Source organism: Synchiropus splendidus, chromosome 1 (assembly GCF_027744825.2).
Source record: "Synchiropus splendidus isolate RoL2022-P1 chromosome 1, RoL_Sspl_1.0, whole genome shotgun sequence".
Classification (NCBI taxonomy): domain Eukaryota; kingdom Metazoa; phylum Chordata; class Actinopteri; order Syngnathiformes; family Callionymidae; genus Synchiropus; species Synchiropus splendidus.
The window spans coordinates 9146786-9168406 of NC_071334.1; the positions used below are offsets into that span (position 1 = coordinate 9146786).

General features: G+C 41.1%; 1 protein-coding gene across 1 annotated transcript; it reads left to right on the plus strand.

The window, feature by feature from the left end:
* The first annotated feature begins 171 nt into the window (after positions 1–171).
* kif14 (kinesin family member 14) lies at positions 172–21588 on the plus strand. The gene is made up of 29 exons (XM_053881294.1): positions 172–1258; positions 1491–1745; positions 1810–1897; positions 2251–2349; positions 2428–2480; positions 2566–2596; positions 3296–3403; positions 3492–3608; positions 4122–4240; positions 5089–5261; positions 6893–7040; positions 7191–7254; positions 7346–7530; positions 7604–7706; positions 7984–8141; positions 8216–8363; positions 10021–10167; positions 10688–10820; positions 12676–12769; positions 12863–13004; positions 13649–13755; positions 15317–15417; positions 15521–15751; positions 16335–16522; positions 16929–17081; positions 18177–18299; positions 18388–18462; positions 19140–19284; positions 20469–21588. The coding sequence occupies exons 1-29, from the start codon at positions 327–329 to the stop codon at positions 20813–20815; spliced, it is 4767 nt and encodes a 1588-aa protein (XP_053737269.1). The 5' UTR covers positions 172–326; the 3' UTR covers positions 20816–21588.
* The last annotated feature ends 33 nt before the right edge of the window (positions 21589–21621 follow it).

Below are 21621 nucleotides of genomic sequence, written 5' to 3' on the forward strand. Positions count from 1 at the left end.
TATTACATGTTGCTACCATCTAGCGTCCATTTTGTATAGATCAGTTTTGACGCCCAATACTGACGTCAGAGACATTCGGACCAATCAGATTGAACCAACCCGAGCAGTTTGAAATTGAGGCGGGTGAAGCCGGAAGCGACAGTAAACAAAGCTGCTGTTTATACCTGAATCTTGGCTGTGTATTTACCCACATTTTTATATTTTTAGCTACTTAACGGGGTTCTGGTGCGTTTGCTGCGCTAAAGGCTTTTTTTTAAAGAGCGTTTTTATATGTCCGTGTTTGCCGTTCGGATACTATAATTTATCGTTGTTAGCATCCGGCCAATATGTCGCTCTTCAGTGTGCAGGCGAGGAAGCACACGGCTTATTACGACCACCTGATGTCCACACCAACGTCCAGGACCAAGGAGCTCCGGAAGTTATCTGACACGCCGGCAGACTCCACTTGTGAAGACACCAGGAATAGCGATACCAGCAGACACATGAACAAGACCTATGTCATCTCTGCTGTAACGAAATCCAACAGTGCCACGCGAACTCGTCTGACTCTCCAGAGAAGGTCCAGAAGGAAGACCGGTGAGCATACCGTGGTTGACAGCGCTCAGATCAGCATCACTCCGGCTCCGGAGAAGAGGTTGACCTTGCAGCGAAGAATCAAGATTCCGGACCGGACTACTACGGCGCATGTTGTCAACGGCCCCAACATGACGTCTAAAGTTCTGAGTGAGCCAAATGGACGGGTTCCGAGCGTATACCGCTCCGCGAGTTTGAGGGACACAAAAGGGAAAGACACTAAAAGTCACGTGGGTCACTCTCAAACGCCATCCTCGTCCTCGCACACCTGCACAGGTAAGCAACAAGCGGAGGACACGTTTAAGACCCCCACCAAACAGACCCAGTTCGGGAGAATTGCAGCCAAAAGAGACGTGTTTGAAAAATTGACCGCCAAAGAAGCCCCTAAACTAGTCGTAGCTAAATCTGCGAGTCTTGAAAGATCCAAATCCAGAGTGCAGCAGCTTGTGGAGGTTCGACCTGTCCCTGCACCCCGAGGTGTCAAGACGAGTGGGACCAAGACAAACACAGCCCCGCTGGTCAAACTCGGTTCTACAAACAGAGAAGTGACCAGGATTTCATCCAACACTCAACCACCCCAGGAGTCCCAGTCCAAGAGCAGTGAGGCTGTGAAGGTCCAGGACTCATTAAAGATGGAGAACAGTGCTGTGACTGTGGCAGTACGTGTGCGTCCCTTTAATGGAAGGTAAGTGACTGTACAATGAAGACATCACTTGGACTTCACATGCAAGTTAGACAGAGAAAGATTTTTTTTCCATAAGTGATGCCAATGAGGCTTCATTTTCGCAGCTCTAAAAGTGGCGCTCCATTTAAAAATGAAGCTTCATCACCATTTATACTCATATTGTGAAGTCAAACACATTATTAAAGCACAGTTTTTAAGCATTTTGTTCACACAGATCTTTCTTTTTTTGCAGGGAGATGGCAGAAAAGGCTGTTCAAGTGATCTTCATGAACGGCCAGGAGACTGTCGTCCAGCACCCTGTCTCTAAACAAACCCATTCCTTTACCTATGATTTCTCCTTCTGCTCTGTGGACAAGACAGATGACGCTTTTGCCAGTCAGAAAACTGTGTACGACACACTGGCCAAGCCACTGCTCCACCGGGCCTTCGAGGGATTCAACACCTGCCTGTTTGCTTACGGACAAACGGGTTCCGGCAAATCATACACGTGAGTCCATTGGTTTTTGCTGCTGTTGATCCCGACGTGCTTTGACCTGGTCTTCTTTTTGCAGGATGATGGGCTTTGGAGAAGAGGCTGGAGTTATACCCCGTTTCTGCCAGGAGATGTTTTCCAAACTTGCCTCTATGCAGACTGATGAGGTAAAATACGTGTATGGATTGAAGGACTTATAATATTAATATGTTGCTCAACTACACTCAATGTAAAAAATAAACAAATGACAATAAGCATAATTATTGCCTGTTTGATTTTTAAGTTCAGACAAAAATGTTGATCTAAATGTACTTTTTTGCTTGTATTAGTTGGGTTATGCGAATACGATATTCATTGTATTCACGATATGTCAAATAGTTATTACTTAATATTGATAACATGTGCTCTCATTCTGAGCACAGAATGTCTCGCCACACTTTCTACATGCAGTTGATGCTTCATATTGCATGATGAAAGTGTAGTTTTGTGTTCCTTTTCCACATGGTATGGTGTTTTCCAGGTAAAATGTCATGTTGAGATGAGCTACTTTGAAGTTTATAATGAGAAAATCCACGACCTCCTGGTGACCAGGGATGAACCCAACCAGAGGAGGATGCCTGTAAGTGCAAATTATGGTTGCACAACTTCCATGCAGAAGTCTGCGCTAACACAACATTTCTAAATTTTAATTTTACAGTTGAGAGTGCGAGAACATCCTGTCCACGGACCATATGTTGCTGAGCTGTCTGCGTATGCTTATTTAATTCAATAAGATAAAATAATTTTCTGCTTTAAAGCCATCACATTTTGCAAAACAATGCTTTATTTCTTACAGGAATGTTGTTGCTTCTTACAACGACATCAAGGTAAGATTACTACTTACGTAATTATTATTGTCAGTGTTTTTTTTTTTTTTACATGAATGATAACCATCTGTCACTTATCAACATAGTTTCAAATGTTCTTTCCCATTTTTAAGGTGCAATTTTCATTCTAAAGGGTGTCAAATTATTTTTCTCACTGCAACAATGCTATCAAAAGCGCTGAACCGAGACACGTAACTTAAATTTGATTTTTTTTGTCCTCTTTGTGTGTGGTGCGTTTAAATGTATGCTTAACATCTTGCGACAATAAGAACACCAACTTTAAGGTGAAAATAGTGGGACTAACAGTTAGCTATCAGGTCCCTCGGCAAGTCCAACTCCTCCACTCTGACCTATCTTGACCATCCTTTCTTGTTATACCTGTCATCTTCATGTCCTCATTCACAGCCTCCTTGAGCCTCATTGGTCGTTTTCTTTTATCTGAATCCTCCTCTAAAAGAATCTGTTAAATAGACTGGCCAGAGATCATCTGCTTCTCTCCAATTGTATTTCCCCGCCCTTCATCCTCTTCAGAGTTGCCCTTACTTGCACCTTGTCGATCCTCTGACCCACGTGATCTCCCCTCCCCGTTTGGCGGATTCTCTGTGACACACCGCAGTCTGCTGATTGATGTATTGTCTTACGTTGTGTAATGTATCCAGTGTGTTTCCCCACATTATTCACTTTGTTTCTTTCTTCCAGGGATGGCTAGAGCTGGGAAACAAACAGAGAGCCACAGCTGCCACAGGAATGAACGACAAAAGCTCCAGATCACACTCCGTCTTCACGCTAGTTATGACCCAAACTAAGGTATTTTCTTTTTTAACGACCAGCACCTCACATCCTCCATTATTACTTTGGCTGTTTTCAGTTGCTCAGCATCTGACATGCGTTTCAGACAGAGTATGTGGAGGGCGAGGAGCACGACCACAGTATAACCAGCCGGATTAACTTGGTGGACTTGGCAGGGAGCGAGCGTTGTAACTCGGCACAGACCAGCGGGGACCGACTCAGAGTACGAACACTCAGCTCTTTCCTTTTTCTTTCTTTCTTTACTTTTGCTTATTAAAATAAATACATTGCTTTTTCAGTTCAACTCTTATTTGATCAAAATCAGATTGATGTCTGTAAAAGCTCTCTTGAAGCAAAGCTTTCATGCAGCAGACTCCAATTGAAAGTGACATGGGAATCCTCGTGCTCACTCTGCCCTCTTCGAACAATGTATTCCTTTGTACATGTTTTGTGGCAGCGCCCAGATGTTGTTATTGTGTTTTGGGGTAACGCTCTGAATCTGGAAATAACCACTTCCAACGGAGCTATTTGCCCAGCTGCTTCACGTTGACTCAGTTGAATCCGAGGGAAAGTTTGGCTCCTGAGCTTCATTTAACAGCGAACAAGTCCACAACGCAACAGTCCAACCTCAATTTTTACAAAATGAAGTCTGTTTTTATTTGTCTGAAATGTGAAAAAATGAATCAGTGCTTTTGTGAATTAATTAACAACCTTGTTGGAATAACTTTCATAAAAGGAAGGAGCGAGCATCAACAAGTCCCTGCTCACTCTGGGAAAAGTCATCTCCGCTCTGTCAGAGCAAGCGCTGAGCAGGAAGAAGGTCTTCACTCCGTACAGGGAGTCTGTTCTTACATGGTGAGATTTCAGCTTTTTGTTGTCTATTCCCCATAATTATTTGGTAGTTTATTATATTTTTATTTATTTATCCTTATTCTATATGCATTCTTCAAACTCACTGTGTCATGCTCCATATCAAAGGCAGCACACAGCCTGCGAAATATAGCGGTGGGAACAATTTGGCGATGGAATAGTGATGAAGAAAGGTGTGTCACCAGAAGAATGGGATTGGACTTTAGGCATGTTTCAGGTTGACAACTGGGGCACGAGAAAGTATTGATAGATTGATATTGATATTCAATAAATAGATACTACAGTTCCTTGTGATAGACCCGGTCATGTGAGGACCTGAGTGAGTACATCTCTGTCAGGAATCTGGCGATTCCGATACAGGAGGGATGATACAGTATAACACTATATATTGCAATGCTGTACAGTGATATATCATGTTGTTTGTGAACTAGGGTCTTACAAACATACAAAAAAATACAAAGTATTTATATAACAATTATTGGCTGTGGAATTAAAATATTGATACATTGTCGTACCGTCAAGTATCACGATATTTGAGTGTGCCTATATTACACCCCTAGCGGTATGGTGGGACGGGTGGATTCTGATCAGGCAACTTTGGAACAAGCCTGTTGATGTTATAACCCGTGCTTATAAAGTAACAGAGAATTTGCAGGTTTGCCTGCCTCTGCAAGGCTTGTGTTTTTAAATTCCAAAAGCAATTTACAGTTTTCGTCAAATGGACGGCAACCCATTGATGACCTTTAACTACCTTGTGGATATGGACCCTGCCAACAGTGTAATGCTGTGCCTCAGGTCCTCGTATTCCTCAATCTGTTCCTTGTCTTTCTTAGGTTGTTGAAGGAAAGCCTGGGCGGTAACTCCAAGACCGCCATGATCGCCACGTTGAGCCCGGCTGGCAGCAACATGGAAGAAAGCCTGAGTACACTTCGCTATGCTCAGCAGGCCAGGACCATAATAAACGTGGCAAAAGTCAACGAGGACACCAGCGCCAAGCTCATAAGAGGTCAGTGGGAAAAAAAGCACTGGCTCCTTTTGTCCTGTTTGTTTGATTTGTTCATGGAACTGCAGCTGCCAATCACTCAACTGTGAAAAAGGACAGCCTCCTTTATGTTCTTTTCATCTCTAAGAGTTGAGCTCACCTTGAGTTTCTAACTCGATAGAAGTTTCTCTTGAAGGTCTATGCATATTTTTTTTTCATATTTCAGACTGTGGGACATCTGTCCTCTCTCTTCAAAAGAAATCAATAAAGTTTTTCTTTGTCAAAAAGAAACAAATGACCCTCACGTGGCTGCAGGTGTGCGTTCCACGAAGCGCCCTTTTCAGTCTGGCTCCTGGGCGGCTTTAACATTCAGCTGGATATCGTCCAGTTGTGCAGAAATTCTCTCCAAACAAAAAAGTGTAACATCCACTTTAGAAACTTTACTGACTATCAGTATTAAAATTACATACTTGATTCATCCCAAACTTACAAATAAATGAGCTCCAGAGTGAATTTTTCATGAACACCACGCTGCTGAATGAGGTTTAAAAAAAACAGATGTGTGTCGTCTCTGAAAAGTCAAATTAGTGCTTTTAGTTCAATCATACCAGCAATTTAAACGTGATATTTTCATTTCACTCTTAATTCTCTTTGAATATTGATGTCAGTTTCCGAGGTTCGCTCCTTCTCCATGAGTCAATTTCTGTCTTCACCGTCCACCTCACTCTGGTGCGACTGCCTCTCCAGTTATCATGCCCTCCTGTCTGCCCGTCTATCTATCACCAGCTCATCCCCTTCCTACTTCAATTAAGTCCTGGCCCTAACCTTGCCTCCAGGCTATATTTATGCACTGTCAGCTGCACATGTCGGATCACTGTCATGCAAGTATGATTTTTTTATTGGCTGAGCGAGATGTAGTTTAGCAGGTTCAACACACGGGGGAGCTCTTGCTGTGTATTGCCTTCCACCCTCCGTAGTTAAGAACAGTTACCGTTTGAATGCTGTGACATAAATAAGTTTATCACTGATGCATCCTCAGTCTGATCAGATCATATCCCTGTTGACTGACCTACTATTACTATAGGCCATTCTAAGTCCAATTTCAATATAGTCATTTACCTACCTATGTTCTGTCTTTTTTACAGCTTCTTAGTTTAGCTGCCTGTTCCCCAGTTTCACGATTCATTTCTCCTTTTTTAAATCTTTGTTTCATTTATGCAATTCAAAGCAATGCAAACATCAAATAATGACGAATGTCTTTAGTCATTAAGAATATAATATTTCCTCTGAGACATATTTTGATCAAATATGTACTTTTTCTGTTATTTATATTTTTTGTCAGGGCTTTCTATATCCTTATTTTTTTTAATGTAGGTTATTCAATGAAATTATTATGTATATATTTTTTCGTAATGTTCTTTTGATTCTTTATTTGGTTAATCTGGCACCCCATGTACATCATATTAAAACTTTTAATGACAACAAAAGGACCTTTCATGTCATTTTTCTCTTCAAAAATATAAAATCATTATCACTTTAACTCATCGCATTTCCAAAACTTGGGCTGCTCCCTTACAATAGTTATGTGATGTCATCTGGCCTCTTGGAATTTTAGATTTGGATGAGACGATTTTAAACATCTGTTTGTTTCACAGAACTGAAGGCAGAGGTGGAGAAGCTGAGAGCGGCTCAGATGAGCGCTCAGGGCATCGAACCAGAGCGTGTCCGACTCTTTCAACAGGAGATCACCACCCTTAAGAACAGGCTTTGCCAGCAAGAAAGAGAAATGCTCGAGGCCAACAGGTGAAAATCACAACAATAACTTCATGTTTTTTCCTTCCTTGTTTCAATAATATATGTTCAAACAAATAGTTTCTTCACTGCAAATGTCACTCTCCTTTTATGATGTTTTCAACATACAACAAATGTATCTTTTAATATGTCATAATACAGAGCCTGGAAAGAGAAACTGGAACAAGCAGAAATTCGCAAACGAGAAGAGACTAAAGAGCTGCAGGTGGCTTTTATGCTTTTTCAGACCAGCACTATTTATGTGTTGCTTTTCCTGGCAACTCTTGAAAGTATTATTTTTTTATCTATCTCCTCAGAAAGCTGGTGTTACCTTTAAAGTGGATAATCGCCTCCCCAATCTTGTCAACCTGAATGAGGACCCTCAGCTTTCTGAAATGCTTCTGTACATGATCAAGGAGGGTCGAACCACAGTGGGCAAACTGAAGAGTGAGTCCAGTCATGACATCCAGTTGAGTGGAGCCCTGATTGCTGATCAACACTGGTGAGATAAATTCGCAAAACACTGAAATAGAGACCAATCTCTATCAGACTTTCTCATCTGTCTTTTCATGAAGCACCATTACGAATATGAACGGCACGGTCAGCATCATTCCCAAGGACAATGCCAAGACATTTGTCAATGGAAATCTGATCTCAGACACCACTGTCCTACATCATGTGAGTGTTTCATGTGCTTAAATGTTATGTTTGATGTGACTGTGGGAGGAAAGAGCAAGATCAGAAATGAGTATATCAGAGGGACGTGAAGAAGTTTGTGTGTTGAACCATGAGCATCGATGAAGAGTACGACAACCAGTGAGGTACATGGTGATGGTTACAGCCTGATGTGGATAGCAGTGACAAGGAAAGATAATGAAGAGTTATTTATGTTGTGTTGGGTTTTTTGAGCTGCAAATGAGTGTCTCCACTGAAATCAAGCCTCATTATTTTTTAGGGTGACCGTGTGATTCTGGGTGGAGACCACTACTTTCGTTTCAACCACCCAGCCGAGGTGCAGTCTGGGAAAAGAGTTTCCTGCTGGACCGGCGCAGGCGACGGTCAAAAAGACTTTGAGTTTGCCAAAAACGAGCTGCTGTCTGCTCAAAGAGCTCAGTGAGTTTCACGAGACGAATTTCACTCTGCCATCGTCACTCTGCTCAAATATCTCTGTGTAAATTCCTCCCTAGACTGGAAGCAGAAATTGAAGAGGCCCAAGTGAAGGCGAAGGAGGAGATGATGCAGGGAATCCAGATGGCCAAAGAGGTCGCCCAGAAGGAGTTGTCTGACCAGAGGGCTCTTTACGAGGAGAGAATTCAGGCCCTGGAGAGTGAACTGGTGCAGAAAACCTTTTCCATTTGTTTATTATTACTAGAAGATTTTCCCCTGCTCTCCAAGGTGACATCATTGAAGAAGCTCGAGTTGTAAAGCCCATTTGCAGACACATTTAATTTGTCTCTTCCTAGAATTCTTCTCACGAAATACTTAAGGCCTTGCATTCTGGTATTTGTTGGTTGGAAAACATAAATTAAGGTCAACGTAGATCAACCAAAATCATTTATTAAAAATAACCTCATATGTTTTGCACGTGTTTAATGAGATTGGAGTAACAACAAGTGCTTGTTTTTCCCCATCGAGAAATTAAATTCTCATCCAAAATGTCATTCATCATGTGACAACATATTTTGCTTGAGGGAAAGCACTTAAAGTAAAACCAAGATATGAAACCGTAGAAAATATAGTTTGACCTGGCCTCTAAGACGTAGGTCTGATTATTTGTGGCCTCTGAGCTGCTACGACATGATTTGACATGCACATTTAATTACCATCCGTCCTCGAAGGTTTATTCTCCTGAGTAAAGTCCCACACCATTTGAATGAAGAGAACCGCGGCTACAGGCTCACACAGTTGTCCCCATGCACTTGTGCACTAGGATCGCCCAAACACAGAGCAGAGAGCCCTGCCTCATGTTTGAGGAGTTAAGCAAGCTTCTTAGTACAATAACTCCTGACTGGTCAGTGCAATTAAAAAAAATCCAAACATAATATAAGATCTCTCCAATAGTGATCACAGTCCTGCTAATAAACCTTTTTTTTCTATTATTATAGAAAACATATATTATTAATTGGATGATTATTACATTAGAAAAAGAGTTGGAGAAGGGTTTTATTTCTTGGAAGGCTAGTTTCGGAGTGTTATTTCACATTTACAGCGCCAGTCTCACTCAAACCCATGCTGCGACTGTCTTAGGCTGTGAGGAGACACTGAGGTACCAACACCTAGATAGTGATTGGCCGAAGCTCAATATATTGCTGAATAAGGGACACAGATTGAGCCTGCTTTCCTCTACGGAAATGATGTGTTCACTACCAAATTCAAAATTCAGAAACGAATTGTGTGACAATTTCGCATTTATTTCTAATAAGCCAGGAGACTATGGCTGTGATAAAGACGTGTCATTCAAAACAATATGTGGCTTACTTCAATGAATGGCCCTTTTGCTTACTGAAAAAGCTCATTGCAGCCCCAGATTTGTATCTGAGAACCTCCGCTCTAAGACCTTGACAGTTGCCATAAGTAATAATTTAACTTACACATCTTGAGTTCAATGCTCAGTCCAAATGACATGTTCCATCCTGAAAAGTCAGTGGGTCTAGCTGTCTTTCATATGGCCTGTCTTCATTGTTGAGTGGATTTGTTTGCATTTCATTTGAGGTAAACCTAGAATACCATGCAGTTGTGCAGCAAAAAAAGTCCCCTCCACTCCGTCGGACTGTTTTTGTATTCCGCTTTTATAACTGTTGTCTCTGACTCCAGCACTGGAGGCTGCTCTGTGATGTGGATGCAGTTAGATTAAATGTTGTTTGCCTTTTCATTAACCTTTCACTCCAGGTCTCAGCTCGAGTATCGTAACTCACGTTTGTCATTGTGTTGTTTGCATGTTTTGCACTGTTTAGCTTGTTCTCGACTGAGACCCAGAACGTCTTTCATTCAGAACCAGGAAAATGAGCGTAAGCGTCTGCAGGAGCTCCAGCAGCAGCGGGTGGCCAGTCAGATGGAAGAACTGAAGATGGCAAAGTTGGAGCTGGAGCAGGAAGTGGACAGCCACAAAAAACGCCTCCGCCTACATATGGAGGCGCAGGTCAGCACCCAGAGTGTTCTGAAATGTTTAAACTTTGCTTTACAGGAAGGTGGAAAGTTGGACTGGAATCGTTCCATTTTGAAATGTGGAAAAATGGCCACCTCAGTGCCAAGCACACATGAGGATGATAAACACGGCCAAGTGCGGGGAGACATTTTTCTGAACTCACTTTTAATGTTCCATATGGAGTTGGAGCGTTTTGGAAACTATACTGAAGAAATCCAGATTTTTTTTTTCTCAGGCAAATGTTACTTTGGAAACTGTTCTCATTTGGCTACAGTAGAAGCGGCTGGTAGTCATGGATCCATACTGGGTGGTACCGTGGTGATGTTTATGAAAGAGAAAGCATTTATATTCAAAAGAAACCCTTTACTTTTCTTGGACTGAAAATTATATAAATCATACATATAGTCTTCAATAAATCCGGTGACCAAAAAGATGGAGCGTTTGGGCTAAAGTTTGGAGCTCGCCTGCTTCGGCCCGATGATTTTAATATTGTGTACTTAATGTTTTCGCTCAGGCAATGGAAGAGCGCCGTGTGTGTCAGGCGAAGATTGTTGATGCTCTGGAAGCAGAGAAGAAAAAGATCAGCAAAGAGCTGGAGGACATTCAGAAGAAGAGGGCGATGAGAGAAGTGAACGCTCCGAGAAATGGTGAGCAGGATTAAACAGAAACGCCCTGTGAAGAATAAAACATGACCACTTGTATTTACACACGGCATTAACATCTGTCTCTGGGAAACCGCTTGCCTCTGCAGAGTGTGTAGCATATGAGCCTCTCCCTGTCTATAGTAAAACATAAAAGATGTCCTCTTTGTCCCTCATCCTCATAATTTAACATTTTGTTTAACTAAAAATCACTCTCTTAGTGAGTCGAATGAGACGTGAGCTGATGGACATCCTGGGGCAGAAGTTGAAAAGAGTATGTGGAATAGAGATTTACAAAAATCTATTTATTTATGCTAGTGAGTCAGTTAGACATAAATTGTATACATTTAAAAACAATAACTAAAAACTGAGACGTGGAGGGTGATTTAAGTTTCAGTGGAAAGCATCTTAATAAAGGGCGTGGTTATATGGGAGGGACTCGAACATCAGCAACAGTAAAGGTAGACACATAAAGCATGTGAAAATGCCTTGCTCAGCACTGTTGGTAGTGGTGGGCTGATGAGGCCTCATGAAATATATTATTTTCAGAGGGTTAGGCAGCACTCTCTGTTCAGAAATGTTTTGTTGAACCGGTTGTTCAAATTCAAAGATTTCAGAGCAGAGAGAGCCATCTAGTGGGTTCTGAGAACCAGGACACTGTTTCATGAAACATCACTAGGCACAGGCAAAATCCGGACAATTCAAATGAGAGCAATGTCGACTAAGGCGCTTGACACACGTCAAACGAGAGAGCGTCAGTCGCCGGTATCATCGCATTTCCTTTACCGTTAAATGGCAGTGACCACAGTTCTTTCACAAGTCACTCCTCTTAGTCGTCTCCTCCCTGCCTGTACGCTCTTCTTCAACTTCAAAATGTTTTTGTCTTTTTGAACTTGCACAAAATGTTAGAGCTCATATACTTTTACTACCTGCCCTTCAGCAACACCAGAAGAGATTTATTATCAATTATTTGAATTAAATTGTTCTTGTTGAATTCAATTCTTTCTTAATTCCAAATTTTCTATCTTTATTTGAAGTCAAATGACAGACTGATTACCTGAAATGATAGTATTGCCAGAATGCTAGTGATGCTCTACAGAAGTGAATCATGTTAATGTCACATTTTTTGACAAATCTTTGGGAAAGTGTGGTCTAGATCACACAGAGCTATAATTTAACTGTTGTGATGATGTGTTGTGATTTTAAGGGTGGAGGAGTGAAAATGCTGATGTAGTGTAAACAATATCTGGGATCTGTCTTACAGAGTAGAGGACAGATGTTAAAGAAGGCGAAGAGGAGAGTGCAGGCAGGGTGCAGCCAACTCTCAAGGGTGCTCTGTGACAGATGCAGCTGAAATTATGTGGAAGCTGTCTTAGGACAGTAGTGAGGCCTGCCATGTAGAAAAGGTTGTAGACCAAGTCTGGGACTTTGGATGGTTTGGATGGGCATGTGAGGAGGCAACTCACTGTTGGATCAAGAATGTGAGATGTAGAAAAGGAGAGGAAGATGAAGAGGATTATGTGGCCAGAGGAGATGGTCAAGACAGGGTATGGTGAAGGGTATGGTACGAAAGTAGTGGTCTCCACCCAGACTCACACGGTTACACTAAAAAATAATAAGGCTTCAGTCATTCAGTCATTTCAGTGGAGACCCTCATTTGCTGCTCAAGAACCCCCAAACAACAAAAATGACACTTCAGTTGCTGCGGCAACAATTGGGGGAAATGCAAGAAAGACCCATAAGATTTCAGGGGAGCCCTTAAAGGTTTTTCATAGTCAAGAGGGCTGCAGTTAGGAGCTTATTCAAGAAAATAAAATCCTGCTGTGGAGGTTATTGATGCATATTCATCTCTTGGTTTCAGCTTGTTCTCAGTGGGATGCCATGAAACTTTCCTTGATGATCGAAGAGGCCAACAAAATCAGTGCTAAACTCAAGAAGAAGACTGTTTTCAGCAGGTAAATATGAAAGGTTACACATCTGTTACCCTTCATCAGTCTAATGTTCTCAAGGGATTCAGTGTGTTCAACAACATCTTTATCCACTTTAAGACACGAGAGTCCTACTGAAGACAAACCAGAAGGCCAAGATGCACTCCAGGTCCGCGTCCAAAACACCAAATTGGGCATCTCGACATTTTGGAGTCTGGATAAATTCCAGAACAACATGGCAGCCATGAGGGAGCTGGAACAGGTTGGATTTGTGACATACTTTATAACCTAAGTATAGTATGTATAGGTTAGGTATGTATGAGTATAGGTTTCAATATCTAGTTGTCCTTTTCCAAAACCCTAACCCCATGGTATCTTTGGTTCTTAAAAATAAATAAATAAATACATAAATAAAAAAACTTCCCTACATGTCCATATACCTCACTGTACCCGGTAACCTCTCTCTTCATAACTTTATAGTCTCTATAGTCATTGTGCGTGCGTGTGCATTTGTTTGGTTGTACGAGCCTGGACAGGCGACCTTTTCTGGATGTCCTTCGCCTTTCGTCCCAGCAGCTGGGAAAAGGTGTATGCAGAAAAGAGAGTTGCTTGTAAAGAGTAAAGAGGAGTTTCCTGAACAACCATTGGCTCCATTGGTTCAAAATCACTTCCTGTATTTCTAGCTGTGTTAATGTCCGCTGCACACTGCCATTTGAACAATGCTGTCCTTTGTTCCTCCCAGCTGAATATAAATCACAATCATAATTTTACATCCCAGTCACTTAATTTAATGCCCAATACCCCTCGCTCAAGGTAAAATCCCTTTGGCACTTCTTATTTGCTCTTCTTTTTTCTGAAGTTGACAAAATGAGATCGGCCGTGTCAGCGTTGATTTACTCCTTGCAGGGCGATTCCACTTCTAAAGACGACGATGTGTTTTATGACCCTGGTGATGAGTGGGAGCAAGATATATCGGCTTCCTCTGCTTCCACATCTTCCCTCTCCCGTCGAAGGTAATTATCCGACGTTGGTCTCCTTCACTTCCCTTTCTGTTTACACGCCAGCTCTGTAAGTTAATTATCTCTGGACTTTAAATGAAGATGTGGGCTCATGATGGTCTTTCTTAAAGTGCCCAGCTTTGGTTAGTAAATAAAACATTTTTTAAGTTCCTCCGAAACTCACTTTGTCGTGGACTGAATGACCAACTTTAACATTATTGCCTTTGTTCAAGCCGTGACTGTTTATGTCACGGTCGAGAGCGCTTGGCCACAGGTGAGTGCAGGAAATAAAAATTGACCTGGGAAAAGAGCTTTTCTTCTGTCACAGCAGCAGGAGAAAGAAAACAGACGCTCCCACAAAGCCGCTTATAAATCTTTTTATTCACCTTCAGTTTCAAACATTGAAAGGTCCTTGGCCTTTCTTTTTTAACAACTCAACACATCCCTCTTTTATAATGCAAATCTGACACAAGTATGCGTCACATCAAATACTTCCCTACTTTATAGTCGCTCCGTGTTTTAAGTTTTATTTCCGCGTGGACCAGGAGTCCTTGTGATTTAGATTTAAAATCCAAGACACACACGCATTCCCAGAGCTTCTGTGGTACATGCAGAAATCCAAACATTTTCCCCTGTGATTGTTTTCCCTGTCAAGCATGCTAGAGGCAGTGCTACACGCACTGGCCAAACGAAACATGGCACCAAGCTTGTTCCCTTCCATCACTACTGTTTTCTTTTTTTCATTGAGCTAACACCTCTGCTTTTTGTCAAGAGGCTAGCTGGTGGAAAGTTGCTCCATATAAACACATTTTGCTCAAAGGTTTTCATTTACAAACTGAAAGAAAGCAGACGTTTTATTTCGGTTAACAGGTCTTCACAACATGCATGAATTGAACCAATCTCATGTGGGAGACAAATTATACTTGTGTTCAGTAGATGTTTTTGCAATGAAGAGTGATTTATGTTTTTGGAGAAGACAGTTAGCTGAATAATAGTGACTGACTGGAGTGATGTGTGACAGAACAGTGAGAGGGAAGCTTATTGGACAGCTTCTCAATAGCTGTGTTTGGAGAGTCAGCAATGAAGATCCTGAGAGAAGAAGGAGAATGTTGAAGAAGAAGAATGTCGAATAGCTTCAATGTTGAAGAAAAAGATTGCTGATGTAGAAACAATAATGTTGAGGTAGAAGAACAATGTTGAAAAAGAGGACTTGGTGAACATCGAAGAAGAAAAATGTTTAAGAAAAAGAAAAGTGACGGAAAAGATGATTGTGGAAGAAAAAAATTCACTGAAGAACGTTGAAGAAGATGAATGTTGCAGAAGAATGGTGGAAGAATAATGTCACAGAAGAAGACAAAAAAAGAGAAAAAAGCGATTGATGGACGTTTCATTTGAAGTGGGTATGTGTGACTTGCTGCAGCCACCTCTGATGAGAAACATTCAAAGAAAAGGCCAACTATATGTGCATGTGAAAGTGATGGCTGAGTTCAATTCTTTGCTCAGATTTTAATTTAAATGATAGTATTTCTTGCATGTTTTTATTTATTTATTTTGATATATTTTTATTTTTTGACAGGAGCAGAAGTTTGTTGAAGAGCAGGCGAATTTCTGGGCGTCTTTATGAAATTCGGGTCCATCCAATCCAGAGCTTAAACAAGGAAGCTTCTCAAACGACGGGTCAGTTGTCCTTACGTCTCACTTAAATAATCATTATTTTTCACAATCAATGGGCTCAGAAATAACACTCTCTCTTTCATTATGCTAAAACTGTGTTTTTCAGGTTTAATGGGGGTCAATAAACCGCCCTCGACACATTCCAGCGCCACCGACTCTGCCATGCCTGGCATCTGCAAGGATCTTGTCAGCCAATCGTTGGCTCGTCTGCGTAGTAGCAGGAGCGCCGAGGAGAGCTTAGCTGACAGGCTGGCCTCTGACATGTACCTGGTGTACACCGCCATCCAAACCATATCCAGCGATTATGATCATTTGGATGATGAGAGCCAGGAAAATGGTGAGACTCCCCATTGAAACTTGTTGCTTATTGCTGGTTAATACATCTGCTGCCAAACAAAGCACAAGCCATCATTCTCGCTGGCTGCTGATCATCGTAGGGTTGTGGACTCTATACGTGTGGGTGGCCCACACTGTACATTATACTGTAGGAACAGTACACTTTGAAGACTTCCAACCAGTCATTCTCCTAGTAAGTAGTGGACTCTTGCAGTGAAACAGCCTTCTTCCTCCATGGTGAGAGGATGACTAAACTCAATGACCCTATTGTTCTACTTTTGGTATCAATTTATTCAGCTCAGTCCAGGAATGTGCAAACCGCCAGTGTTTGGCAAGTATAGAAACCATATAAATCAACTGAAGAATGAAGTGACACAAACTACACAAACAAGGCAGATGAAGAGAGAGAGAGAGCAGGTGGCCTGAATTGATAAGCCACGTTTTCATCATACGTCAGAGGCTTTTGTGTATCCCAGACTGGATCCCACAGTCACGCTACTGTGACACATGCGTTTTTTTTTTTTAGTTTTCATCATTGTGATAACGCTGGTGTGATTCCTAACTCCAGTATTCTTTTCCGTCAGTGTTTGTTTGCAGCACCCAGTCTCAAACTCAGCTTATCAAGGCCAGCGCTGCTGTGGAGAGTGGAGTTTTTGTCCTCCTGCAGTGGTTAACCAGCGTGAAACCGTCCTCTGGTTTGCTCTACACGCTCGCAGAGGACCTCAAGGGCCAAGTTAAGAAGATGGGGGGGCTCCTTCAGCTGTTAATTCAGGTGAACACAAACCTAATCTTCTGCTCTGACCACAAAACGTTGTGTTTAAAAAGCCACGATAAAGAAAGACTGGACACAGCTTTGACATGCTGCTGCTCATCAGAATGCGAGGAATTGATTGACGGCTCGTAGCTGTGAGCTGTTTCAGCTCTGTCTATGGAAATGGCCGAGCAAGGGGAATTCTCAACCTTGAGCACCAAACAGAACATGAATATATGGAAACAAAAATCAGGATTCCTCCGCCGCCCTGGCACCTAAACAGATTTTAACCCCCACTCTCAATTTCATTAATTTACTTCAGAGGGCGTTTTGGTTGCTTTGCATTGATTGCACTCGTAAATAATTCCTGCGGTTTTAGCGGCCCAGCGCTGACCCAACGCTCAACTGAGATGAAACTTGTCTGCAGGGCTGCGAGTCTGAAATCACATCCATGGTGACGGAGGCACGGCGGAAGAGCGGCCAGTGCGCGGACGCGCTCATGCTGACGCTCGGCCACTTGGCAGCGGTGACATCCACGCAGCTCAACGCGCTGGAGCTGGGCGCCCAGGCCATGGGCAAGGTAGCACTGCTGTTAATACTACAGTAGCTCTTCAGGCCTCCGATTGTCAATACAGAATGAAATATTTGTGGGGTTTTGGCATAAAACATTACATTGTAAGGGCTTTTATTTACCTGCATGTTTTTGACAATTTTGAGACGGGACTTGATCAGACGCTTGTGCCATTAATCTGTTTTTTAAATCTGTTATTAATCTGTAATTTATATATTATTCTCTGTAATTTATTTAGTCAAAATGTGCCTGCTTGTTTATACTGTCTTGTGGGGACCAATTCCTGACAACACACTATCCTTGTGGGGACCTTTTGCCGGTGCCCACGGGTCCAAACCTCAATTTGAGGATGAAAAACTTCAAAATAACTGGGTCATTATAATTAGGTTCAGGTTTGTGATGGTTAGGTTAAGGTGAGCCATTTGTTTTGGATGGTTATGTTTATGGTAAGAGGCTGGGGAAAGCATTATGTCCATGAGAAACATCCCAATATCCCCATGGGGATAGCAATACAAACGTGTGTGTGTGTGTGTGTTCTTGTACTTTACTCTATGACATTTACTTACTTCTGGACATTTTGTCCGGTCCTCACTTTGTCAATTGTGTTTTAGTTTGGTTAAGCGTAAAGGTTAAGTTTAGCCATTTGCTTTGGTTAGGTTTAGGGTGAGAGGCTGGGCAAAGCATCATGTTAATGCATGTCAATGACAGTCCTCACTGAGATAGGAAGTCAAACGTCAGTGTATTTTGTTTACCCTACTTTATGGGGACAAGCACTATCCTTGTGAAGACCTTATGACATTGTGGGGACATTTGGCAGATCCCCATTAGGTTAAGCCTCAATTTGAGGATGAAGACTTCAAAATAACTGGGTCATTATAACTAGGTTTCAGTTTGGTTCCGAGTCCTGGTTGTGGTTAGCCATGTGTTTTGGATGGTTAGGTTTAGGGGTTAGGCTGGGAGAAGCATTATGGCAATGGGAAACCTCACAATGCCACCACAAGGATAGAATGTCAAACGCGTGTGTGTGTGCTCACATGCTTATAGGTATTCTGCTGTGCAATGAATTTGATTTCAGTTCAGTTTAAACTCTAGAATGTCTTTCAGCCATCGGTCATTGTGAATCTTCAAAATGGAGTGAATAAAGGCGTCTGCTCACTCTTGGAGGACAACCTCGGAGTCACCAGGGAAATGCTGCGGGAGGCTCAGCTGGCGTATCCAAGGAATCCCGTACGAGTTTGCTGCTTTTTCTCTCAAGAGAACTTTATTTAATAATGTGGTTAGTACAGTGTTGAAATCCTGTTCTTGGTGTCCACAGATCCTCAAATCCCTGAAATCAAAAACATTGGATTTGGCTCGTTCTTTGCAGAACTACATGCATCACCTGCTCATGGTGAGTTTGTCCGCACAGGACAACATGAGGTTTATTTACAGATTGGTAATTTGCCACATTTGCCCTTTCTCTTCTGGTTATAATTACCTAGAACAGGCTGCTAGAAAACACCGTCTTCAACAGCTCTGTATTATGTCATGTGATTCAAGATCAATGCGTGGCTTCCAAGATTATAATCCCTGATGCGCCCTGAAGTCTGTGTTTAATAAAGTCTAATACCGCAGTTGGCAGAAATGTACTGTGACTGGAGATTTCTGGATGAACATCTGTATTCAATATTTGGATGTTGTGATGGGCGAACCGCAATAGAAAGGGACCCTTAAGCTCGCAGTGCTAAGATGGATGTTGCAGGGCTAAAAACAGCCTTTTGTCTGACACTGACACGACAGGTCGCCACTCAGCCTTTATGGCTCAGGCTTATCTCTTTGCACTTGGCCCATGGGCAGCCATTTTGCTAATGACTGGGTTGAATGAAGTGGCATCACTCATTCAACACTCACCTGCACACCATGTCACTTAGATAGCCTGGAATCGCCTCTGTCTTCTCCCAAAAGTGCTGAAGGAATTTCTGGGAAGAGAGAAGTCAGGGCCTTCTTGCTCCGGCTGCTGCCCCCGCAACCCAGCTTTAAGTAATATTTGACAATGTTTAACATTGTGTTCATTTTAACCTCATAAAGGAGAGAGAGAATTCAGCTGAGGTCGTGGACGAAGCCAAAGAAGACCAGTCGACCTTGCAGACACTCAAATCTGCAGCAAACAAGCTGTTTGAACTGAAGCAGGAGGTCCAACTCTTGAACTCTTCTCTGTCCAGCACTCTGCGAGGTAAGATGGTTCACTTGTTTGTCCTTTAGATAGATGAATAAATAAATGCGGAAATAAAAACAAATGAATAAGTAAATAATTATATGGTAGAATTCTGTTATTACCCTATTTTCATTTTTTTATAAATGTATTTCCCCATTTATGTATGCTTTTATATTTATATATTATTTATTCCTTCATTTATTATTATTTTTAACTAATTTCTATATTTCCACAGTATTTTTTTCTGCATTTCTGAAAAATTACATCCCAACTGCCCACTGAACCTTGATTAATCCCTTTTTTTATTCATTAATTTTTTTCACTTATTTATTTTTTCCATTTCTTCATTTATCAAATCTTCTTTTCTTGATTTTGTTTCAAATAGTTTTTTAGATAGATAAATAAATACATGCGGAAATAAAAACAAATTAATAAGTAAATAATTATATGGTAGAATTCTGTTATTACCCTATTTTCATTGTTTTTATAAATGTGTTTCTCCATTTATGCATGCTTTTATATTTATATATTATTTATTCCTTCATTTATTTATTTTTATACTAATTTCTATATTTCCACAGTATTTTTTTCTGCATTTCTGAAAAATTACATCCCGACTCCCCACTGAACCTGAATTAATGCCTTTTTTTTTAATTCATTAATTTTTTTCACTTATTTATTTTTTCCATTTCTTCATTTATCAAATCTTTTTTTCTTGATTTTGTTTCAAATAGTTTTTTAGATAGATAAATAAATACATGCGGAAATAAAAACAAATTAATAAGTAATTAATTATATGGTAGAATTCTGTTATTACCCTATTTTCATTGTTTTTATAAATGTGTTTCTCCATTTATGCATGCTTTTATATTTATATATTATTTATTCCTTCCTTTATTTATTTTTATACTAATTTCTATATTTCCACAGTATTTTTTTCTGCATTTCTGAAAAATTACATCCCGACTCCCCACTGAACCTGAATTAATGCCTTTTTTTAAATTCATTAATTTTTTTCACTTATTTATTTTTTCCATTTCTTATCTATCAATTCTTTTTTTCTTGATTTTGTTTCAAAAATGTCTTGTCATTTTGTGACCCTCTGCAAGGTTGACAGAACGTGCCTCTGTTAAGACAGCGAAATCTTTGAGCTTAAAGTTGAACTCAGTTTAAGACGCCCCTCTGTTATATCACTTGTTTAGGTAAAGAGTGCGATGCCACCAGCTACAAAGATCAGATCACTTCCTCGGCCAAGACTGTGGATGAGCTGATCATGTCCGAAAAGGAAGATGGGATGAGTTCCTTGCATCATCCGACGGATCAGAACTTCATGGCTGCCAGAGATGATCTCCACTGCGCCTTACAGTCCCTGCTGGCTACTTGGGATCTCCAGGAGGAGTTGCAGAACACAGGTTCAACTGATTTGGAACAAAGTTCCTCTGAAAAGATGTCGCTCAAAGAAACTTCTTACTCCTCAAGTCGATTTGCTAGTTCAATGCAGCAGCGTCCTCTTGGTGTGTTGTCTAAAAGCAGCCCGCATTGGGTTTAACACACCTCTGTGGGTTTACTGTATAACTGAGCTATTGCACAAGTGAAAATAATGTCAGTACCATTTTGTTCTACTTTTTTATCTCAATTTTGTGGGCTGCATAAGAGTTTTTATCTATGAGATTTTGATGGCAAGGCATGTAGTAACATTTAAAGCATCACCTGAAGCACTCTTCACGTCTTCGTCACAGACTTTCAAATGTTGTACGCATCTCACAAAATAAATTATTTAGTTTAGTGTTTATGCTTTTATTTTGGCACTTTCCAGCTTAGGACGGCCAAAAAGTGCTCACCGGAGCCGACTAGCCAGTCAAAGGAAGTGAGTCAGTGAACCTTATCTCCCTGTTTACGTTTGCTTTGATTGGAAAAAATGCAGCCAAGTAGGAAGAAGTTGAAAACCAAGCTGGCATTTTGGGACAACTCTTGTGATAAGATGGAAGATTACCCGGCATCCGAATAAACACTTTCCAAGTAGTCCGAGTCCAAGTCTAATGTCAAAGGTTTTTTTCATTCTCAGTGACTTGCTTTTTGATTTGTTCTAGATAAATGTAAGAGGTTGCTTTGGATGACTGTGCCCATGATGTTTGTAGTATAATGTGCCAAAAAAAAACCATTTCTACGGACGTCTGATTCTCACGACTGAGCCACTGCTTCTCTAAATTCAAAGATGGATGTGATGATAAGGAATTGGATGCACAGTTTGTATATTTTTGTAGTCAAATGTACCTCTGGTGGTTATTGAAAGGGAAGTATGGAGATTATAATCTTGCAAAAAGGGAGCAAATATGATCTAAGTGTCTTCTCTTT

Bases quoted from the DNA above. Each gene is read 5' to 3' on its own strand.
- kif14 (XM_053881294.1), top strand. From the start codon at position 327: ATGTCGCTCTTCAGTGTGCAGGCGAGGAAGCACACGGCTTATTACGAC. The intron at 2,597-3,295 runs GTAAGATTACTA...TCTTTCTTCCAG, and splicing joins CTTCTTACAACGACATCAAG to GGATGGCTAGAGCTGGGAAA. The intron at 7,707-7,983 runs GTGAGTGTTTCA...ATTATTTTTTAG, and splicing joins ACACCACTGTCCTACATCAT to GGTGACCGTGTGATTCTGGG.